We start from the raw sequence: 19,710 nt of genomic DNA, 5'->3' as shown, positions 1-19,710 counted from the left end.
TCTATTAGCTATTCTTCCTGATGCTCTCTCCACCCCACACACCTGACAGGCCCCAGTGTGTGGTGTTTCCCCTGCCTTGTGTCTATGTGTTTTCATCATTCAGCACCCACTTATAAGTCAGAACATGTGGTGTTTGGTTTTCTGTTCCTATGTTAGTTTAATGGCTTCTAATTCCATCCATGTCCCTGCAAAGAACATGATCTCGTTCCTTGTTATGATTGCATAGTATTCCATGGTGTAAATGTACCACATTTTTTTAAACCAGTCTGTCATTTATGGGCATTTAGGTTCATTCCATGTCTTTGGTGCATGATGCTGTGATGCACATACATGCACGTGTATCTTTGCAATGGAAAGATACATATACCTTTGGGCATATACCCAGTAATGGGATTGCTGGGTCAAATGGTATTTCTGCCGCTAGATCTTTGAGGAATTGCCATAGTCTTCTGCGGTGGTTGAACTAATATACATTCTCACCAACAGTGTAAAGCATTCCTTTTTCTCCCCAGCCTCGCCAGCATCTGTTGTTTTTTTGACTTTTTAGTAATAGCCATTCTGCCTGGTATGAGATGGTATCTCATTGTGGTTTTGATTTGCATTTCTCTAATGATCAGTAATGTTGAGTTTTGTTTTTTTTTTTTAATGTTTGTTGGCTGCATGTATGTCTTTTGAGAACTGTCTGTTCATGTCCTTTGCCCACCTTTTAATGTTTTTTTTTTTCTTATAAATTTGTTTAAGTTCCTTGTAGCCTCTGGATATTAGACCATTGTCAGATGGATAGATTACAAAAATCTTCTCCCATTCTTTAAGTCGTCTGCTCATTCTGCTGACAGGTTTTTTTTTTTTTTTTTTCCTCCTGTACAGAAGCTCTTTAATTAGATCCCATTTGGTGAATTTTTGCTTTTGTTGCAGCTGCTTTTGGCATTTTCATCATGAAATCTTTGCCCTATGAGCACTTTAAAAATTCTGGCACAAGAGGTTCCATATTCATTTTGTGCTTTCTTTGCCTTAGCCCTGAGATCAGCCATTTCTTTAAGAGCCTTGACTCCTGTGTCCTAAATGGTATTGCCTAGATTTTCTTCTAGGGTTTTACATTTGAGTCTTTAATCCATCTTAAGTTTTGTATATGGTATAAGGAAGGGATCCAGTTTCAATTTTCTGCCTATAGCTAGCCAGCGCCATTTATTAAATAGGGAGCCCTTTCTCCATTTCTTGTTTTTTGTCAGGTTTGTCAAAGATCAGATGGTTATAGGTGTGCTGTCTTATTTTTGATTTCTCTGTTCTGTTCTATTGGTCTTATGTGTCTGTTCTTGTCCAGAACCATGCTGTTTTGATTCCTGCATCCTATACTGTAGTATAGTTTGAAGTTGAGTAGCATGATGCCTCCAGCTTTGTTCTTTTTGCTTAGGATTGTCTTGGCTATTTCAGCTCTTTTTTGGTTCCATACAAATTTTAAAGTAGTTTTTTTCTAATTCTGTGAATGATGTCAATGGTAGTTTAATGGTAATAGCATTGAATCTATAAGTTACTTTGGGCAATGTGGCCATTTTTGTAATACCTCTTCTTCCCATTCATGAGCATGGAATGTTTTCCCATTTGTCTGTGATCTCTCTGATTTCTTTGAGCAGTGGTTCGTAGTTGTCCATGCAAAGGTCCTTCACATCCCTTGTTAGCTGTATTCCTAGGTGTTTTATTCTTTTTGCAGCAGTTGTGAATAGGAGTTAAGATTTGGCTCTTTGCTTACCTATTGTTGGTATATGGGAATGCTAGTGATTTTTGCACATTTTGTATCCTGAGACTTTGCTGAAGTTGCTTATCAACTTAAGAAGCTTTTGAGCTGAGACATGGAGTTTTTAGATGCAGGACATGCCATCTGCAAACAAAGATAATTTGACTTCCTCTCTCCCTATTTGAATACCCTTTCTTTCTTTCTCTTGCATGATTTCCCTGGCCAGAACTTCCAGTACTGTGTTGAATAGGAGTGGTGAAAGAGGGTGTCCTTATTTTGTGCTGATTTTTTTTTTCAGTTGGAGCCTCACTCTGTCACCTAGGCTGGAGTGCAGTGGCGCAATCCTGGCCCACTGCAACCTCCGCCTCCTGGGTTCAAGCGATTCTCCTGCCTCAGCCTCCTGAGTAGCTAGGAGTACAGGCACGTGACATCACACCCATGTGGCAGTTTTTAAAGGGAGTACTTCCAGCTTTTGCACATTCAGTATGATATCGGCTGTTTGTCAAAAATGGCTCATTATTTTGAGGTATGTTCCTTCAATACCTAGTTTATTGAGCATTTTTAACATGAAGAGATGTTGAATTTTATTGAAGGCTTTTTCTGCATCTATTGAGATAATCGTGTTTTTTGGCTCTAGTTCTGTTTATGTGACAAATCACATTTAATGATGTGTGTATTTTGAATCAACTTCACATCCTGGGGATGAAGGCAACTTGATTGTAGTGGATGAACTTTTTGATGTGCTCCCGGATTCAGTTTGCCAGTATTATTGAGTTTTTCTTTTTTGCATCAGTGTTCATCAAGTATATTGACCTGAAGAAAACTTTTTTTATTGTATCTCTGCCAAGTTTTGATATTAATATGATGCTTCCCTCATAGAATGAGTTAGAGAGGAGTCCCTCCTTTTCAATGTTTTTGAATAGTTTCAGTAGAAATGGTACCAGCTCTTCTTTGTACCTCTGGTAGAATTCAGCTGTGAATCCATCAGGTCCTGGACTTTTTTTTTTTTTTTTTTTTTTTGGTTAGCAGGCTGTTTATTACTGCCTCAGTCTCAGAACTTGTTATTGGTCTATTCAGGGATTCCCCTTCTTGGCTCAGGCTTTGGAGGGTGTATATGTCAAGGAATGTATCCATTTCTTCTAGCTTTTCTAGTTTATTTGCGTAGAGATGTTTATAGTATTCTCTGATGGTTGTTTGTATTTCTGTGGGGTCAGTGGTGATATCTCCCTTATCATTTCTGTTTGTGTTTATTTGATTCTTGTCTTTTCTTCATTAGTCTAGCTAACGATCTATCTATTTTGTTAATTTTTTTCAAAACACCTCCTAGTTACATAGATTTTTTTTTTTGAAGGATTTTTTGGTATGTATATCTCCTTCAGTTCAGTTCTTACCTTGAGTATTTCTTGTCTTCTGCTAGCTTTGGGGTTTGTTTGCTCTTAGTTTTCTAGTTCATTTAGTTATAATGTTAGGTTGTTAACTTGAGATCTTTCTAGCTTTTTGATATGGGTATTTAGTGCTATAAATTTCCCTCTTAACACTGCTTTAGCTGTGGTCCAGTTGCCTGTTCTCATTAGCTTCAAAAAACTTCTTGATTTCTGTCTTAATTTTGTTTTCCCATGAGTCTTTCGGGAACAGAGTGTTCAATTTCCATTTAGTTGTGTGGTTTTGAGTGAATTTCTTAGCTTTGAGTTATAATTTGATTGTGTTGTCTGAGAGACTTGCGATTTCAGTTATTTTACATTTGTTGAGAAGTGTTTTACCTCTGATTATGTGATCAATTTTAGAGTAGGTTCTGTGTGATGATGAGAAAAGTATATATTCTGTTGCTTTTGGGCAGAGAATTACGTATTTATCTATCAGGTCTGCTTAATCCAAAGCTGAGTTCAGATCCTGAATATGTTTGTTAATTTTCTGTCTCAGTGATCTAATATTGTCATTGGGGTTTTAGAGTCTCCTACTGTTATTTGTATGGGAGTCTGTGTCTCTTTGTAGGTCTCTAAGAACTTGTTTTATGAATCTAGGCGTTCCTGTATTGGGTGCATATGTATTTAGGATAGCTAGCTCTTTTTGGTGAACTCTTTACTGTTATGTAATGTCCTTTGTCTTTTTTGATCTTTGTTGGTTTAAAGTCTTTTTTGCCAGAAAATAGGATTGCAATCCCTGCTTTTTCCTGTTTTCCATTTGCTTGGTAAATTTTCTTCCATCTTTTTATTTTGAGCCTATGTGTATCTTTGCACATGAAATGAGTCTCATGATGACAGCATACCAATGAGTCTCATTAACCTTGAAATTCTGTGTTTTTTAATTGGAGTATTTAGCCCATTTACATTTGAGTATTGTTATGTGTGAATTTGATCCTGTCATCAAAATAACTAGATGCTAGCTGGTTATTTTGCAGACTTGTTTATGTGGTTGCCTCAGAGGGTCATTGGCCTGTGTACTTCAGTGTGTTTTTGCAGTGTCTGGTAATTGCTTTTCCTTTCATATTTAGTGCTTCCTTCAGTAGCTCTTGCAGAGCAGGCCTGGTGATGACAAATTCCCTGAGCATTTGCTCATCTGAAAAGGATCTTATTTCTTCTTCACTTAAGAAGCTTCGGTTGTTTGGTATGAAAATCTGGGTTGAAGATTCTTTTTTAAAAGAAAGTTGAATATTGGCTCTCAATCTCTTCTGACTTTTAGGGTTTCCGTGGAGACGTCTGCTTTTAGACTGATGGCCTTCCTTTTGTGGATGACCTGGCCTTTCTTTCTGGCTACACTTAACATTTTTTTCTTTCATCTCAACCTTGGAGAGTCTGATTATTGTGTCTTGGGGTTGATCTTCTTGTGGAGTATCTTACTGGGATTCTCTGCATTTCTTGAATTTGATTTTGGCCTGCCTTGCTAGGTTGGAGAAGTTGTCCTGGATATATCCTGATGTTTGTTTTGCTAACTTGGTTCTGTTCTCCCTGTCTGTTTTCAGGTACCTCAATCAGTCATAGGTTTGGTCTCTTTACATAATGCCGTATTTCTTGGAGGTTTTGTTCATTCCTTTTCTTTTTTCCCCTTCTATTCTTGCCTACCTGTCTTATTTCAGAAAGATAGTCTTCAAGCTCTGAGATTCTTTGACACGGAAACATTTTTAGTTGTGAAGTTCATTTTAAGTTTTTCTTTTATCGATACTTTTGGTGTCACATCTAAGAATACTTCACCCCACCCAAAGTCACAAAGACTTTTTTCTTCTATATTTTGTTCTAAAGTTTTACAGTTAACTCTTAACACTTAGGTCTCTTACACATTTTGATTTAATTTGTGTGTATAGTGTGAGATATGGTCTAATATTTTTGCATATGGATATCTGGTTGTCCTAGTACCATTTGTTAAAAAGTCTGTCTTCTGTTGATTTATCTTGTCAAAAAGTCTTATATCATCAAAAGTTCCTTATATTCTATAATATAGGCTCTCAATTCTGTTGTTGATTTACCTGCCTGTCTTTGTGCCAGTATCACCCTGTCTTGATTACTGTTGCATTATACTACTCAAATTCAGTAGTGTACATTCATTTTTGAAATTGTTTTGGCTATTCTAGCTGCTTTGACTTTCATAAATCTTAGGATTGGCTGGTCAATTCTATAAAAAAATAATTGCTGGGATTTTGATAGTGAATACATTGAATTTATAGATCAGTTTGGGGAGAGGCCATCTTGAATATTAAGTGTTCCAATATGTTAACATTAAAAGTCTTTCTATTTATTTAGATCTCCTTTATAAATGATTTTCAGTGTACAAGTCATACATATCCTTTATTAAATTTATCCCTTTTGATGTTACTATGAATGAAATTGTCTTCATAATTTCAGTTTCCTATTACTTATTGTTCATGTATAGATATACAATTGATTTTTCTTATATTGATCTTGTATCCTGCAACTTTGTGGAACCTATTTATTTAGGTTATTTATTTAACCTTACTTATTAAGGTTATTTTTCTCCCTTACGTTTTCAGGTGGGAGGCCAAACCAGTCTCTTTTACTCCATTTTGGCTGGGAGGAGAAGTCTACCCAAAGGGTTGTGAGAGATGAATAAAGCCAGTTGAGACAAAAACTTTCTCATGAATCTTTTTTCAACAAAGACTTTGTTAGTATAGTCCCTCAGTATCCATGGAGAATAGATTCCAGGACTTCCCTGAGATAACAGAATTCTCAGATGCTCAAGTCTCATATGAAATGGTGTCATGTTTGCATGTAACCTACACATATCTTCCCATATACTTTAAATCATCTCTAGATTATGTAGAAAACCTAATACAATATAAATGCTATGTAAATAGTTGTTAAACTATATTGTTTTTTATGTGTTTTTAAAAATTTTTTGTTTTTGTTTTCTTTTGATTATTTTTGATTCATCGTTGCTTGAATTCACAGATGTGGTGGAACTTGCAGATACAGAGAGTGAGCAGTGTTTTAAATTCTTCACGTTAAATTTCTTGGTCTAAGTAAATTTTCTATTTCCATTCCAGCATTCCTCTAAATATTGATTTGCTGGCTAGTCCAGACTTATTGGAAACAACCATCGGTGATGTATCCACGGCATCTGACATTATGGAAACATTCCAAGCACCAAATGACGTTAATGTAGCCACCAGGCTTCCTGGATTAGGGGAACCTGAAGTTGAGTATGAGAGTAAGTAAATGTTCCATGATATATCAGTGATACCTTTTTATCTTCCTTTGAAATAAGATATTGAAATTAGTTTCTCCAGTAATATATTTTGTACTAGTTCAACTTTTAAATTTAATTCTGAAGAGTTATGACATCTTGCCTTTAAGGGAACACTGAAATATTTAAGATAACATAACTGAAGTCATGAAATGTGTGTCATTTATAAGACTTTAAACATTTAAGAGTCTTCAAACTTGCTTTTTGCCTTTTTTCTTGAGTGCAAATTAAAAAGAAGAAAAGCTTCCTTAAACATTTTCTAGGGCATAGGATTGAATGATGTTTGAACATCCCATTAGCTCTTAGAAAGTGTTTTGTTATACCGGGCGCGGTGGCTCAAGCCTGTAATCCCAGCACTTTGGGAGGCCGAGGCGGGTGGATCACGAGGTCAAGAGATCGAGACCATCCTGGTCAACATGGTGAAACCCCGTCTCTACTAAAAGTACAAACAATTAGCTGGGCATGGTGGTGCGTGCCTGTAATCCCAACTACTCAGGAGGCTGAGGCAGGAGAATTGCCTGAACCCGGGAGGCGGAGGTTGCGGTGAGCCGAGATCGCGCCATTGCACTCCAGCCTGGGTAACAAGAGCGAAACTCCGTCTCAAAAAAAAAAAAAAAAAAAAAAAAAAAAAAGAAAGTGTTTTGTTATTAATGAGGATTATTATTGCATGGGCCCACAGAAAGAAAGAACACAGAAAGAATGCTACTTTTAAAAAAATTGTAGGTTAAAAGGAGACAGTAAATCTCTCACGGAAAACGTCTATGTATTTGTGAGTTTAGTTTGATATGAAAGCATAGCTTGTTTTTAAACAGCAATTTCCTGTTGAATCTCACTGTAATGCATGTTCATTTTAAAGCAGCTTGTATTTATTTGGCTCTTGGCCAATTTGATTTCTATTGCAGGCTAAAATTAGCACTTCATTAAAAAACTCAGAAAATTGCCCTAAATATGCTGTTGTCTCTGAGACTGTAGAATATAGCAATACTATTTAGTAACTTAGAAATAAGTGTTAGTGAAAAGTCACACAATGCTTCTGGTTAATGGAACATGTTCAAATATTACTGATAAGTGGTGTTAAAAATTTGTTCATTTCCTAGGTAATCACTACAAACAAATGTTCTGGTACATCATGGTTTTTATTAACATCTAACATGTTTAACTTATGCTTGTTAGTCTCAGGTCAGAGAAATAAAAATTTATTACACTGATAATTTCAAAGTAATTTGACTTTTTAAGGTAGCAGTTACTAGATTAAGAAAATATCCCCCATTACTATTGCTCACGTACTTTTGCTGTAGTAATTTATTTTGGATAGTCCAGTTTTGCTCTGGACTTCACTTCTTGTTAGCAATGCTTGCTCTTGTTCTACCCTTGCAACAAAGCTACACGTGTACTCCCTGAACCTAAATTTAAAATTAGGCTGGATGTGGTGGCATGCTCTTATAACCCCAGCTATTCAGGAGGCTGAGGCATGAGAGTTGCTTGAACCCGGGAGGCAGAGGTTGCAGTGAGCTGAGATTGTGCCACTGCACTCCAGCCTGGGACATAGAGCAAGACTCTGTCTCAGAAGAAAAAAAATTAAGTTAAATTAAAATTTAGAAAAGAAATTTGCTTTTTGTTTCTAGAAAGAATTGAGACATAGCATAGCAAAACCGTCAGGATTTAGATTCAACCAGAACCAAGACTGTCTTTTTTTTTTTTTTTTTTTTTTCTTGGGAAACAAGTTTGAAACTTTTTTACCCAGGCTGGAGTGCAATGGCGCGATCTCGGCTCACCGCAACCTCCGCCTCCTGGGTTCAGGCAATTCTCCTGCCTCAGCCTCCTGAGTAGCTGGGATTACAGGCACGCGCCACCATGCCTAGCTAATTTTTTGTAGTTTTAGTAGAGACGGGGTTTCACCATGTTGACCAGGATGGTCTCGATCTCTTGACCTCGTGATCCACCCGCCTCGGCCTCCCAAAGTGCTGGGAAGACTGTCTTAATGCAGAGTATTTCCAGGGTTAAAATAAAAATAGTCTCCTTTATAGAGATGGCAGTATTGATTTCATTTACTTTCCATTTAATATCTATTATACGAATTCACAAAGTTTAGTTTTTTCAGTGCTATGATAATGTATTAGTATCACTTATTGAGTACATACTTTTTGCAAAATATATTAGCTTAAGGTTTACATGGTAGAATGAACTAGGAATGCTTAGAAAAGATCAAATGAAATAAGGTAACTCTTCAAATATTTGGAAATCTGATACATCAAATAATTAGTTTTATGACACTTTATTGGTGAACCTTGGATGAGCAATTTGCAAGTATAGGGAAACAGCTTGTGCATCAGTAAGGGGAAGTTTTTTTTAACTGTTTATGCAGTGTAATAGAAATAGGTTCCTGGCCAGGCGTATTGGGTCACGCCTGTAATCCCAGCACTTTGGGAGGCCCAGGTGGCTGGATCAGCTGAGATCAGGAGTTCGAGACCAGCCTAGCCAATATGGCAAAACCCCGTCTCTACTAAAAGTACAAAAATTAGCCGGGCACGGTGGCAGGCACCAGTAATCCCAGCTACTTAGGAGGCGGAGACAAGAGAATCACTTGAACTTGGGAGGCGGAGGTTGCAGTGAGCCAAAATCGCACCAGTGCACTCCAGCCTGGGTGACAAGAGTGGACTCTGTCTCAAAAAAAAAAAAAAAAAAAAGGTTCCTAAGAGTTAGTTAGCACCTCATTACAGAGTATTAAAGCAGAGCTTGAATTCTGTTGAGATTGTGGCAGAGGAAATTCTTGCATAAGTGTGGGGGTTTTGTTTATATGACTTACTCAGTTCAGGCTTACAACATTTGCTCAAAATCAGTGAGAATAATTAGAACATTTTTGTGTTAAGAGTCAAGGTCAAAAAAAAAGAGTCAAGGTCATTAGTCTTGGTATCTAATTGTGTATTTTATTTTTGTTCTAATGTCAGAATCCTGATTCACATAGCTAAATAGTTACTAAAATAGCTTGTGCTACATGGCAGGATGTTCCTCAGACAAAAAGAAAAAAGTAGCAGAAAAAGGTTTATTTTAACAACAACAACAAAAGTATTCCAGATGGAGTAATTTGAAGCATAAGAAAACCATGAGATGGCAATTAAGTAAATGGATAGAGAAGATTTTGAGACCAGTTGAATTACTGGTTCTCACCTTTGGTTGTACTTAAAATCACCTGGAGAGTTTTAAAACCTACCAGTGCCAGAATCCTACCTCAAAGGATTTTGTTACAGTTATTCTTGGGTGAGCCCTGGGAATGAGTGTTTCTTGAAAGCTCTCCACCTGATTCTTAATTTGTAGCCAGGGACTCCACTGAGTTAATTGATGGCCACTTTTAGAATATCCCTTTGACCCAGAGAATATGATTTCAAAGTTTTCTCCTCTATTTTTCTATCTGATTATATAGAAATTATTAAGCATTCAACATTTTTTGTCAAGTGACAGTGTAAAATTTTATGCTCACATCAAATTAATATCTGCAAAACGAGATTATTTTAGGATAGTTACTTTTTAAAGTCTTCATTTAAGGATGAATCATGCTTAATGTATTATCTTTTCTGTGGTTAGAGGATTTTGTAATGTATTTTGCTGCTAGAAGAACATTATGAAGACAAAATGCTTATGCATCACACATGATGGTACCAATATATAAAATGTTGAATCAGTCAATGAATAAATATATATTCTTCATCAGTTTGTTTCACATAAATTTAGTTTTAGCCAGTAGTCAGGGCCAAGGAACAAAGATGACAAAGTGTTGAGGTTACACATGAGCCTGGGTTGTGGTTATAAAAGAAAAGGATCATGTCACAAGTGTTCTGTGCCTTTTGAGTCTCTTGGCTAGGTAAACCTTCTCAACCACACATGCTATGGAAATTTCACATCTGCTTGCTTTTTAGGAGTACTGCAGTTACAGGTTGGTGTTCCTACTTAGGATTAACTCTTATTCAAATGAGTGGACAGGTAGCTGGTTATGGAAAGAAAATATGTTTATTTTGTGTTTATCTGGATTATTACTATTAATTGATGATAACTGATGTTGAGAAAACAAAACCAAACCATACCCTCACATAGCTAGCTGTGACAGCCTGGCAGACTAAGGGGTTATTTTGCCTTTTTTTTTCAGCATTAAAAGACACCTCAGAGAAGATCAAGCAGCTTGAGATGGAGAACAGTCCTTTGCTGTCCCCTCGATCCAACATCGATGTTAACATAAACAGCCAGGTATTCAGATTTCCCTTGTGTACACCTGTTATCCGGAGCTCCCGGAAATCTTTTCTTTCCAACATACTTCCTTTTTCCCTTAGCTGGGTAATTTGTCTGTGCTGAGTTCTTATAAACCTGTTTTCTCATTTTTAAGGATGATATATGTAGGTATTTAAGAGGGAGGGAGGGAGGAAAACTTGCACAGCAACATGAATTGTAAGGTGATTTCATGATTTAAAAAAAAAACAGTCAAGATGACTGTTAAACCTTTCATTTTGATTCACCCAGTCTAGTTGAAGGGCCTGCTGAAAGCCTGTTGAAATTATAGAAGGGTTTGTTTGAAAGAGAGCTGCTCTGTAATATAAACAAGAAAGAGAACAGAATATCAGATGCTTTAACTTCATCTATCATTCCTTTCTCTACCCCGTCCCCTTTGAATTTTTTTGTTGTGGGGTGGGGGATACATACCAATTACACCGATCAAGCTTCAATTTATAGTTTGATTATAATTTTCTTATTTCTATGTTAAATAACTTATAGGAAGGACTAAAATAAATTGAATGAGGTGGAAATTTTGTTATTAATCATATCAGCTACCAGATGGCCCCACTAAATGGAAGAGTTGATTATAGGTAATGATCTGGAAATGCCCTTTTGTTTTCTCTACATATAGACAACTGATAACATGGCCAAGATGAATTGTGTTTTTGTTTTAAAGAGGAAAGGAGAGCGGCTGACTCACAGTGTTCTTCCATCCTTGGATAACTCACTGGAATTTCTTTAGAGACCAGTACAGAGTAGAAAGTGATTTTCTTCTGTCTTGCACTGTCATTATTAAAAATGTCTTTCTGGATCCAAGCCTTTTTTTCCTTTCTTTCTAATGTGTTTTGTCTTAGAAATAGCTGTTAGAAGGTGATTCAATTTCAGAAAGGTTTTCCATTTTGTTGACTTTTCAGTATTCTGTCCCACTTGTCTGTTTGCTTTCATAGTGTCAGTTTTTAAAAATATCTTTGTAAAGTAGGGGAATGCAGGGCCAGAGAAAGAAGGATAAATTGAAAACTTTAGATAAAAGCTTTAGATGATTAATAACTAACAGAAATTTAGTGGAGGACTGGAATGACCCTAAAGAATGAAGCCCGGGGCTGGGCGCTATGACTCACGCCTGTAATCCCAGCACTTTGGGAGGCCGAGGCACGTGGTAGATCGGGTCAGGAGATTGAGACCATCCTGGCCAACATGGTGAAACCCCATCTCTACAAAAAATACAAAAATTAGCCAGGCATGGTGGAGCATGCCTATAGTCCCAGCTACTCAGGAAAAAAAAGAAACTGTTTTTTTTCTTAAACCTTGGTGGTAAGGAGGAGCAGGGGTGGGGGATCTCAGGGTTGGCTGTGCTCAGAGTTTATAGAAATCTGTTGAACAGCTACTTGTTTCTTTTGTAAAATGTCCTGCATATATTGCTATAATATAACTGACCCTCTGAGGCAGAGAGTCTACTGCATTAGTTTTGAAGCCTTGAAAAGATGAGAAGTGTGGGTTCAGGATAGGAGAGTAAAGGAGCACTTTAGGTGAAAGACAGTGTGCCATCAAGAAACATTTGGAGGATCACATAGCTAGGAAGAATAACAGTTAATATCTAGTGAGGGTTTACTCTGTGCCAGACAAGAATAGAAGGAAGGAGGGAGGTGGAGCAAGATGGCCATTATAACCCTCCAGTGACCATCCCCCCAGCAGGAACACCAAATTAAATAACTCTTCATACAATAAAGGACCATAAGAGTCCAGAAATCATAAGAACCAGAAATCAGATGAACCATCATAGTACCTGGTTTTAGCATCATACCAAGGAAAGAGGCACTGAAGAGAGTAGGAAAGACAGTCTTGAATTGCTGATGCCGCCCTTCCCCTATGGAGGAGGGTGGCCCTGAGAGAGAATCTGTGCTTGGGGGAGGGAGAGGACAGTGGCTATGGGACTTTGTATTGAACTCAGTGTTGATCTGTCAGAATGGAAAGCAACACAGGGCAGAATTTCGCCAGCTTCCACAGAGGCTGCATTTAGAGCAACCCTAGCCAGAGAAGAATCATCCATCCCAGCAATTGGAACCTGAGTCCCAGCTAGCCCCACCACTGTGGGCTAAAGTGCTGTAGGATCCTAAATAAATTTGAAAGCTAGTCTAGGCCACAAGGACTACAATTCCTGGGCACATCCTGTTACTGTGCTGCGCTCAGAGCCGGTGGACCTGGGGTACACATGACCTAGAGAGATAGTAGCTGGGGAGGCCAAGGGGGTGCTTACATCACCCTCTCTTAACCCTAGGTAGTACAGCTTGCAAGTCTGGGAGAGACTTCTTCCACTTGAGGAAAGGTGAGGGAAGAGTAAAGAGGACTTTGTCTTGTAGCTTGGATACCAGTGTAGCCACAGTAAAATAAAGCACCAAGCAGAGTCCTAACGCCTCCATGTCAGACCCTACCTCCCAATGACATTTCTACACATACTATGGGCTGGAAGAGAACCTGCTGCCTTGAGGGAAAGGACCCAGTCCTGGCAGGATTCATCATCTGCTGACTAAAGAAGCCTTGGGCCAGTGGTTTCCAGGCAGTACTTGCTGCAGGCCTTGGGCAAGACCTTGTACCATGCTGGCTTCAGGTGTGATCCAGGGCATTTTCAGCTGTGGTGGCCATGGGAAGAGACACCTTCCGCTTGAGGAAAGGAGAAGGAAGAATAAAAATAACTTTGTCTTGCAGCTTGGGTAACAGCTCAGTCACAGTAAAAATGAAGCACTAAGTAGATTCCTACAGTTCCCAACTCCAGGCCCTAGCTCCTTAGATGGTATTTCTAAACCAGCCCTGAGCCAGAAGAGAACCTGCAGTCCTACAGAGAAAGGCACAAGTCAGGCTGGATTCACCACTTGCTTATGTAAGAAAATCTGGGCCTTGAATAAACATCAGTGTTGGCCAGGCAGTAGTCACCATATGCCTTGGGTGAGACCCAGTACTGTACTGGCTTCAGGTCTGACTTAGCACAGTCTCAGTGGGTAGCCATGAGGGTGCGTTTGCCATTCCTCCCCAACTCCATGCAGCTTACTGAGAAGAGAGAGACAGTATGGGGAAAGTGAGGGAAGAGAACAAGAGACTCTGCCAGGGAGTTCTTCAGTCTGAAAGGAAAAGATGTTAATGAGCAATAAGATAATCATCTGAAGGTACACAACTCACTAGTAACTGTGTACACAAACAAATACAGAATATTATAACACTGAAATTGTTGTGTATAAACTACTCATACCTTGAGTAGGTAATTCCCTGAATTCAGGGAATTCTCCCGGATCTTACCTAAGACCACCAAGGCTGTATCTCAACAACTCTGCAAGAGCAACAGCCTTACTGGTCATGGGGTTCCCCCTAATGCAGATATGGCTAGAGTGACCAAAAACTTACATCACAACATTCACTTTCGTTTGAATAACTAGAAAGCCTTCTCAAGACAGACATACAAACAAGGCCAGACTGCAGAGATTACAATAAATACCTAACTCTTTAATGCCCAGACGTCAACGAGCATCCAAGATCATCCAGGAAAACATGACCTCATCAAACAAACTAAATAAGGCACCAGTGACCAATCCCAGATTGACAGACATATGTGACTTTTCAGGCAGAAAACTCAATAGCTGCTTTGAGGAAGCCCAGTGAAATTCAATATAACACAGAAAAGGAATTCAGAGTCCTATCAGATAAATTTAACAAAGAGATTGAAATATTTTAAAAATCAACAGTAATCCTGGAGCTGAAAAATTCAATTGACATAGTGAAGAATGCATCAGTCTCTCAACCACAGAACTGATCGAGCAGAAGAAAGAATTAGTGAGCTTGAAGACAGCCTGTTTGAAAATACACTCAGAGGAGACAAAAAAAGAAAAAATGAAGCACACCTAGAAGATCTAAATTATAGCTTCAAAAGGACAAATTCAAGAGTTATTGGCCTTAAAGAAGAGGTAAAGAGATGTGGTAGAACGTGTATTCAAAGGGATAGTAACAGAGAACTTCCCAAGCCTGGAGAAAAAGATACCAATATTCGAGTACAAGAAGGATATAGAACACCAAGCAGACTTAACTCAAATAGGGCTACCTCAAGATAGTGAATATTCAGACTCCCAAATGTCAGTGTTAAGGAATCCTAAAAGCAAGAGAAAAGAAACAACACACAAGGGAGCTTCAATATGTCTGGAAACAGACTTTTCAGCAGAAACCTTATGGGCCAGGAGAGAGTGGTATGACATATTTAAAATGAAGGAAAAACTTTTATCCTAAAATAGTATATCCATGTTTGAAGGAATCCTTCAAACATGAAGGAGAAATACTTTCCCAAACAAACAAAAGCTGAGGGATTTCACCAGACCTGTCTTAGTTCTTCAGTCTAAAAGGAAAAGATGTTAATGAGCGATAAGATAATTATCTGAAGGCACACAACTCACTGGTAATGGTAACAAATGCAGAATATTATAACGTTGAAATTGTTGTGTATAAACTACTCATATCTTGAGTAGAAAGGATGAAAGGCTATCAAAAATGTAACTACAACAACTTTTCTAGACATGATGTAATAAGATATAAATAGAAACAACAAGTTGAAAAGGGCGGTGTTGAACTTAAAGTATAGAGTTTTTATTAGTTTTCTCTTTGCTTGTTGATTTTTTTTTTTCAATCAACGTTGTCATTAGTTTAAAATAATGTGTTACAAGATGTTATTTGCAGGCCTCATGGTAACTTCAAAAAACTTATAACAGGTACACAAAAAAATAAAAAGCAAGAAATTTAAGCATACCACCAGAGAAAAGCACCTTCACAAAAAGGAAGACAGGCAAGGAAGAAGAGAAGACCACAAAACAACCAGAAAACAGATAACAAAATAGTCATTTATATTTATTATTCAATAATAATAATGAATATAAATGGACTAAACTCTCCAATCAAAAGACAGAGTGGCTGAACGGCTTTAAAAAAAAAACAAAACCCTTCCACGGTCTCATGGAAGCTACTCTTTCTCTTCTCTATTTCTTTCCTGTTTTTCTTTCTGCCTAAATAAATCACTTTCTGCAAAAAAAAAAAAAAAAAAGCCCCAATGATCTGCTGTCTACATGATACATATTTCACCTATACAGACGCATAAAGACTGAAAATAAAGGGATGGAAAAAGATATTCCATGCAAATGGAAACCAAAAACAGAGCAGGTGTGGTGATATTTATATTAGATAAAATTGATTTCAAGACAAAAATCGTAAAAAGAGAGACAAAGAAGGCTATTATATATTGATAAAGGGTGAATTCAGCAAAAGGATATAACAAAATAATATATGTACCTAAAACTGGAGCACCCAGATATACAGAGCAAATAATATCAGAGCTACACAGAAAGATATACCTCATACAGTTATAGCCGGAGAATTCAACACCCCATGTTGAGCAGGGGATAGATCATCCAGACAGAAAAATTAATCCCCAAAATTATATTTAATCACTGTAGATCAAATGGACCTAACAGACATTTACAGAACATTTTATCTAATGGCAGCAGAACACACATTCTTGTCCTCCACACACAGATTATTCTCAAGGATAGGCCATATGTTAGGTCACAAAACAAGTCTTGAACATTCAAAAAAATTAAAATTACTTCCAGTATCTTCTCTGACCACAGTGGAATAAAATTAGAAATCAATAACAAGAGAAACTTTGGAAACTGTACAAACACATGAAAATCAAACAGTATGCTCCCAAATGACCAGTGGGTCAATGAAGAAGTAAGGAAATTTTTAAATTTCTTGAAACAAATGAAAATGGAAACAAAACATACTAAAATCTGTGGGATACAGCAAAAGCAGTACTGAGGAAAGTTTATAGCAATAAGCACCTACATCACAAAAGTAGAACAACTTTAGATAAACAGCCTAATGATGCATCTTAAGGAACTAGTAAAGCAAGAGTAAACGAAACCCAAAATTAGAAGAAAAGAAATAATAAACCACCTCTGGGAGTATTTTGGTGGTTTGATGGAGTATTCCTTCCAACTTTGAGATGCTGTGATTTTAAGAGTTGTCAAGATTCTTCTCTTTTTTTGATCCATCCTTTTCTCTGCAACTTAGTCTCTGTGCTTTCTCTTTAAGAAAAAAGAGGTAAAATATATATATATAATTTACCATCTTTACCATTTTTACCGTAGTTCAGTGATAATAAATGCATTTATGTTATTTATTTGTCTCCTTCATTATCCCCTTCCAGACTTCAGTTTTCTCTTATGTCTTTGAAATCCTTTCGGATTTATGCCATATCAAGCTCTATAGATTTTTCAATTACTTTCCTTCACTTAATTACCTGAGGCAATCCAGAATGTTCTTTATCTTCAAATTTTATTTCAGGAATCAGTTTTTCTTGTTCTTTGATGAGCAGTAGTTTGTTTTAAAACCGTAAAGGAGCAAAAGAATCTCAACTGCACTCAGCGAGGACAGTGGGTACAATTAAGGCATATGTGGCCTTTAGCAACTACTATTTTTAGGCTAAAAGATGAAAAGTAGAGCATGAAGACTACTATTCTCTTGACCAGAGGTTGGCAGATTATTTCAGTAAAGGATTAGATAGTAAATATTTTAGTCTTTGAGAACCTCATAGTCTCTATCACAGCTACTTAGCTCTGCAATTGTAGCATGAAAGCAGCACAGAGGAATGAACATGGCTGAATTCCAGTAAACTGTTTACACAATAGGTGGTGGTTGGCTAGATTTGCCCATTGGGTTATAGTTTGCTACAATTTTAGGTTAGGCCCTACAGAGGCTCTTCCCTTTAAATCTGGAGTTCTTCACAGATAGAAGATTGTAGGAGTTGCTTATGTCTGAAATAAGATATGGCTGCTTAAGACACATGATTTCTTGATTGTCTGAATATGAACTTTCATCAGTTTATTTCCTATTTCCATATAACTATAGTGCATCAGAGTTGATTATAGTATATTTTTAAAATATTAGGAGGAAGTGATGAAGTTGACTGAGAAATGCCTTAATAATGTCATTGAGAGCCCGGGATTGAATGCCCTGAGAGTTCCTCCTGACTTCAAGAGTAACATTTTGAAGGCTCAGGTAGAAGCAGTACATAAGGTAAGCTGCCTTTACTAGATAGCCCTGGTGAAGTGAAAAGAGTGTGGGATGTAGAGAGTTGCCTTCCTCAACTCTAAATTCAAATCAAGCTAGATTAAGGGTGCAGTCAGGGGGTTAAAAAAAAAACAACGAGTAAAGATGCTCAGGGTCATATGAAGGCTAAAAAAAAAAAAATTATATAGATGTGAGTCTTCAATTTTTGCCACTTTGATAACCAGAAAACCTTGTGATTTTTAAAGGTTTATTTCAGTATTAAATGTATGATTTTAGGTCTGTCTTTATCCATTTACTATTCCCCACGACCCATCTACCCTCAATTTGGCTATAGGTTTATGTAATTAGCAAAAAGAGTGAGGTACAAGATGAAGAGTTGGCTGTGACATGGTGAAGGATGGAGTGGGTAGTGACCAGCTCCCATGAGGGATGTGGCAGCCTTGCTCTCAAAATCAGCTTTTCCTTGGCTCTCGGTGACTTTAAAACTTGTATTCTGTCCTAAAACCAGGACAGAAGCCTGCCTCACTAAGTCATTTGTCAAATTCTCCTGTTACTGAGAAGATGTGCTTTACCCATTCTGTCCTCAAGTACAAGCCTCGAAGAGACCTGCGTGGACTTTAGGAATATTGTTCATGTTCTTTATCCATTTTTTCCCCAGAATATAAACATAAAACATATTTACATAGAAGATAAATATGAAATACGATAGTATTGACTCTAGAATCTCATTTCTCTTCCACCACCAACAAGCTTTGAGACTTGGGCAAGTTAGTTAATTTTTTTGAGCCTCAGTTTAATTACATATAAAGTAGGATAATAGTAGTACCTACCTTAAGAGATGGGCTGTAAAGGTGAAATAAGATAATTAAAGGATGCGGAATAGTACTTGGCACATAATAAGCATTTAGAAAGTGTTGACCCTCAGCCAGACATGGTGGCGCACGCCTGTAATCCCAGCATGTTGGGAGGCCAAGGCATGGGGATCACGAGGTCAGGAGTTTGAGACCAGCCTGGCCAACAAAGTGAAACCCGGTCTCTACTAAGAATACAAAAAATTAGCCAGGGGTAATGGTGGGCGCCTGCAATCCCAGCTACTTGGAAAGCTGAGGCAGGAGAATTGCTTGAACCTGGGAGGCGGAGGTTGCAGTGAGCCAAGATCACTCCATTGTACTCCAGCCTGGGCGACAGTGTGAGACTTTGTCTCAAAACAAAAAACAAAACAAAACAAAAACCTGAAAGTGTTGATCTTCGATAGTTATAGTAGCAGTAGTAGTAATAGTTATCATTTGCTATGGTCTGAATGGTTGTGTCCCCCACAAAATTTTTATGTTGAAACCTAATCCCCAAAGCCATGGTATTAATAGATGGGGCCTTTGGCAGAACCCCCAAGAATGGGATTAGTGCTCTTATAAAAGAGGCCGGAGGGAACTTGTTTAACCCTTTAACCATGTAAGGATGGAACAAGAAGCCGCCATCTATGAGGAATGGGCCCTCACCAGACACTGAATCTGCCAGTGCCATAATCTTCAGTTTCTCAGCCCCCAGAACTGCGAGAAATAAATATTTGTTATTTACAGGCCACCCAGATGATGTTGTTTTGTTAGAGCAGCCTGAATGGACTAAGAAATCATTACCTTACATTTATCATTTTGGATCTTTCTGGAGTTGAAGAAGAGAGAAATAACACAAGTAGCCCTAAAGTAAAGGGATTTGATTTTGCAGTGAAAAGACCTACATGAAGATAAATCCAGGACCAGATGCCTTCACTGTGAAATCCACTAAACATTTATGGAAGAAATATTAGCAGTTCTAGGCAAAGTTTTTCAAAAAGATACAAGAGAGGAAGGAACACTCCCCAATTCATTTTATGAGACTGGTGTCATCCCAATATCAAAAACGGAAAAAAAATTACAGGAAACTAC

General features: G+C 37.7%; 1 protein-coding gene across 7 annotated transcripts in view; it reads left to right on the top strand.

Annotated features, from left to right (window-relative positions):
• Nucleotides 1-19,710, top strand: part of EPB41L5 (erythrocyte membrane protein band 4.1 like 5) — a 142,725-nt gene that overhangs the window by 96,965 nt on the left and 26,050 nt on the right. For all 7 annotated transcript variants that reach the window (XM_032250622.1, XM_032250620.1, XM_032250625.1 and 4 more), the window contains 3 exons: nt 6,228-6,391; nt 10,569-10,666; nt 17,666-17,794. In XM_032250622.1, the coding sequence (XP_032106513.1) occupies nt 6,228-6,391; nt 10,569-10,666; nt 17,666-17,794 (391 nt within the window). The remainder of the gene's footprint in view (nt 1-6,227; nt 6,392-10,568; nt 10,667-17,665; nt 17,795-19,710) is intronic.

This window comes from Sapajus apella, unplaced genomic scaffold (assembly GCF_009761245.1).
Source record: "Sapajus apella isolate SASKATOON/1434 unplaced genomic scaffold, GSC_monkey_1.0 scaffold72, whole genome shotgun sequence".
In the NCBI taxonomy this organism is placed as follows: domain Eukaryota; kingdom Metazoa; phylum Chordata; class Mammalia; order Primates; family Cebidae; genus Sapajus; species Sapajus apella.
The sequence above is the reverse complement of the archived record's forward strand: the minus strand, read 5'-3'. Positions and strand labels throughout refer to the sequence as shown.